General features: G+C 38.4%; 1 protein-coding gene across 1 annotated transcript in view; it reads right to left on the reverse strand.

The window, feature by feature from the left end:
* LOC107739080 (serine beta-lactamase-like protein LACTB, mitochondrial) overlaps window positions 1-3,554 on the reverse strand; it is a 6,410-nt gene extending 2,856 nt beyond the window's left edge. Inside the window, exons 1-4 of the mRNA XM_016551063.1 lie at window positions 3,076-3,554; window positions 2,076-2,147; window positions 1,672-1,862; window positions 325-640 (exon numbers count right to left, since the gene is read on the reverse strand). Coding sequence (XP_016406549.1) covers window positions 325-640; window positions 1,672-1,862; window positions 2,076-2,147; window positions 3,076-3,427 — 931 coding nt within the window. The 5' untranslated portion in view covers window positions 3,428-3,554. The remainder of the gene's footprint in view (window positions 1-324; window positions 641-1,671; window positions 1,863-2,075; window positions 2,148-3,075) is intronic.
* Window positions 3,555-4,693: the final 1,139 nt, after the last annotated feature.

Below are 4,693 nucleotides of genomic sequence, written 5' to 3' on the forward strand. Positions count from 1 at the left end.
CAGTTTGTGCAAGTCCAGAACAGAGACGTGCTTGCAATAAGAAAAAACTTCCGGTTGCCGATCGCGTAAGTTCCAGGGGAAGCCGTCCTACACACACGTGACTGACCGCTCGCTCGCACCAACAGGAGGAGGCTCGTGTTACTCTCTACACTGCACTCAACCTGAGGGATTCCTACTTTCAGTCTTTGAGGAGACATGAAAAACAGCGCATACCGCAGGGACGGTATAACGGAAAATGTTAACTTTAGTGGTTTTGAAACTGTGAAATGTTCAAATCGCGGTATACCTTGAAACCGGTAATCGGCCCATGCCTAGAAAGCATACCGGGTTTAAAAATCAGCAGATCATCTTTGAATAAGTCCAGAGCCTGGATGACATTCTCAAAGTTGTCTTTGAGGTAATACTCCTCCTGCTCAAACTCTTTTTTCCTCAGGCCTCCTTTGGCCTCTTTGCTTTTAGCGCTGCTGTCCTCCGCTTTCGGCTTCTCTTTGTTTTCTTCTGAGCTCTTCTCTTCTTTCTTCTCCGGGGGCTTCAGAAGGCGCTTGGCTTTCTCCCTGTCCTCTCGCACTTTCTTGCCATCTTTCTCATAGTGACGGATGCCACTCAAGTGGGACAGGAGCATCCGGGGCGTTATTGTTACCTGGTTTAAGGAGAGTGGGAAGAATGCTAAGCCAAACCGAATTAATTATTTTGTCGGTTAGGCAAAAACGATGAAAATTCCCATAGACTTTCATTGAGGGGGTCAAAACTTTTGTACAATTACACATTTAGAGTATTGAAGCTGCCACAAGCAAAGCTTAACGTTTATGCTAGGACAACAAGCAAAGTGCTAATCACGCAAGCAACATGTTATCAATGTGCTAAATCATGCTAGAAACATTCTCGGAACATGCTAATTCATGCTAGCAACATGCTAAGAACATGGAAAAACATTCCAGCAGCATGTTAAAACATGCTTGCAATGTGTTAAATCAAGCTTTAGCAACATGGTAAAACATGCTACATCATGCCATCAACATGTTAAATCATGTTAGCAATGTGTTAAATAATGCTAACAACACGCTAAATATGCTAGCAATGTGCTAAATCATGCAAACAGCACGTTAAACATGCTAGAAAAATCATGCTGGCAACATGTTATGTTAGAAACATGCCACCAATGTGCTAATTCATGCTAGCAACATGCTAAATCATGCTATCAACATGTTAAATTATGCTAACAGTGTGATAAATCAGGCGACAACATACGAAAACATTCTAGCAACATGTTTAATGCTAGCAATGCCTTAAATCATGCTATCAACATACTAAAACATGCTACCAATGTGGCAACATGCAAAAACATGTTAAAAATGTGCTAAATCATGCTGGCAACGTGTTAGCAATGTGCTAAATCATGTTAACAACATGTTAAATCATGCTGGCAACATGCAAAATCATGCTGGTAACATGCTATCAATGTGCTAAATCATGTTAACAACATTTTATTGATTTTGAGTAAAATCTTCAAGCTTAAAGCTTTTCAAAGTTTAGAACTTTCAGACAAGGCTTCAAACTTTACTCATCTAGTTCATACATTATTAACAAATAAGGTGAGCAATAAATTCACATTAATCAGATTAGTTATAAATTAATTCAATTAAAAACATATTTTTAAATGGATGTACTCACACCCTCTCCTTCATATCGTTTCTGTGGGAACTCTGGGACGTATTTTTGGACAGGAGCATCTAGATCTATCTTGCCGTCCTCCCAGAGTCTGGCGACGGCTGCTGCGGTCAGAGGTTTACTGATGCTGGCGATTCTCATCACTGTGTCCGGACCACAAGGCACTCTGTTCTCCAGATCTGAATAGCCAACCCCTGAGAGACAACAGACACAGCCAGTGGTCACTTTCTGAGCTACTGTACTAACACAGGCCTCGAAGTGAGTAAAGGACTGGTGCACTTGGATGAGGACTTGTGGCCATCACATAAATGTGTCATTTTAAGCATGCATGGATTTTGTAAATCCTACAGTAGTGCAGACTACCCAAGAGCCTTCCAAGCATCAGTGTGCAATGGGAGACTTCCTACCTTCACACCAAACATGACTGCCATCCACTGAGACTCCGATAACCATCCCAGGAGCTCCAACTTCATCCTGCAAAATTATATGACTTGTCTGTAGGCCATTGTGCACTATAACTGAACTATAAATTTAAAATGAATATATATGAGCAATATAATACTGCATTTATACAACAGTTCGACAGCACGAGTGTATAAATACATAAGAAACATCAATGTAGTGTCTTTAAAAACCCTCTTTTGTGCGGAACTACTATCTTTGTCGTACTGTCCTTTCATCTGTTTAGGGTGATTTCAGATGACAACAATTTGTTGGCTGCGTCTTACAAGGTGTTGTTGAAAGTAAAAAGAACTTGCTTGTTTACAACCCTCTTTCAGTGTCTTTCAATATAAAAGTCTTTACTGCTGACTCACTCATAAAAACAGTATCTTGTCACATCCAATGACAGTATAATGTAGCTGAAACCACCATCACTAACACACACGCACACCGTTTCTCAATACTAAACACTATAATTAAATACTGCTATTATTTATTTAAAATATTATTTGCTGAATAATAACATTTAATAAACAACAGCCATCATAAAAGTTGCTAGGCAATTCAGTCAAAAGTACAAAGGCAGCACACTGATAAACAGCTTTAAAGTTATATATAATATAACATTATGAGACTTTACCCTCAGCCAAAGCTATTTGCTGTGGAACAAATAATAGATTAATGAGACCAAAAACTGCCCGTTAGATTTACCTAAAATGAATGATATCTCATGTTTAGCCACTACAGAAGCATCAGAGCCAGAGACAAATTCCAGAAGATCTGGCCGAGGTGAGGTTGCTCTCGGCAGGTTCATGAGCGCTGAACGACCGCTGACGCACTGGAGCTCACATCTCCGAAAACGTTGAAGCAAATTTTTAAAAATATGTTATTTTTATTACCGCATATTTGAAGTCTAAACAACTACATTCTTGCCTAAAAAACTCTTAAAACTACATTCCGTGACAATCCGCTGCAGCAGGTCTCTGCTGGTTTCTATAGCCGCTGTGTATTTGGAGGCAGTCTGGGCTCTGTGTGTCTTCGGTGCGATACATTCACAGCGTTCAGACGCAGAATCACGATACTTCAGCCCTAGAGCCAGAACAAAACCCGTCCCGATACCGAACAGCCATAAAACCGGGTGTCGGTTGTTGTCGGGTGTGATGACAGGTCTTCTGCCTGTTGAAATCAGTCTCTTCATCAGCTGATCTCTGAACTTCACTCTGGATATCAACAAAGACGCAAAGGGCTCGGATTTCTGAACACTGAATTTACATTGTGTGCCTATGAGACCCCGTGATAAACACAGTAACCGAGACATGACTGCTTTACCACTAATAATAATAACGATAATAATACATGGGGAAAAGGATGAAATAGTTTATAGGAAGAGTACAGCCGGAGATCCCGTTTGAACTCCGCAGAAGCAGCGACAGACAGACAGCTGACAACCGGACTATTTTACAGAATAGAGGTCCGCCATTTTAAAAATGTTATATATATTTATTTTGATATAAGTAATTATATTTAAATTCAATTAAATTATATTTAGCATATTTGTATTAACATCTCATGATCTGTAACATCTAATGATCTTAAAAATAAATAATCTAAACACAAATGTTTAACCGTTTGAACTTGTTTTAACCAAATACAATTTTTACGTCTGCCTGCATGTGATTTTTTTATTTATTTTTTTCAGAAAATTGTATTTTTTGACCGGATAGTGAAGGGAACTGGAGTGAACAATCAAACGAATCTAAATGTTGATGAGTTAGAACGGATAGTGAAAGAAAAACACGTACTCATTCAAGGCACGGGGAAGGGGTCTTTTAATATGAAAACTGGAGACTTTGACCAACCAACGGCTGATTGGCTCGTATGACAGTTGTGACTCTGATGTCAGCCAATCAGACGTGCGTATTCTGCTCTTGACAGCAGGCCCCGCCTCAGCGCTGCTGTCAACAACAAACTTCCTTCAATAGACTATTTAGGCGATAGCAACTGTTATTTGGACATTTTAAGTACAAATATTAATATATATGTCACTTTACACAGCCTACAGGCAGTTTAGTGACGCATAATTCATTGTTGTGTGTTTATTAACAGGAACGATCAGTTAACATATCGCTTTGTAGTATAAAGGACCGGCGGAACCCACATGCTCATGTTTTCTGCACTAGTGAATTCTGTTCACTCCAATCAATCATTACTTTTGTGCGACTTACCAGACCTTTCATGATAACGGAGTTTAAACAGCAGCTCACCTTGCCAGAGGCTCTTCGTTCTGTGTGGATACGCAAGACCGTGTATAAAATATCATTTGTAAGTCGCTTTGGATAAAAGCGTCTGCTAAATGTAAATGTAAATGTAAAATATGATATAAATGCTTAGATAAGAAGAAAAAAAAAAACGTTTATATCAGAAGAAAAAATATATACATCTAAAAAAAATATGAAATTATATTACACAAAATGTTTAAATGCTTAGATAATATATTATTATTGTAATGTTTAGATCAGAAGTATATATATATATATATATATATATATATATATATACACATATATATATATATATATATATA

Source organism: Sinocyclocheilus rhinocerous, unplaced genomic scaffold, assembly GCF_001515625.1.
Source record: "Sinocyclocheilus rhinocerous isolate Xijiao unplaced genomic scaffold, SAMN03320098_v1.1 scaffold675, whole genome shotgun sequence".
Lineage (NCBI taxonomy): Eukaryota > Metazoa > Chordata > Actinopteri > Cypriniformes > Cyprinidae > Sinocyclocheilus > Sinocyclocheilus rhinocerous.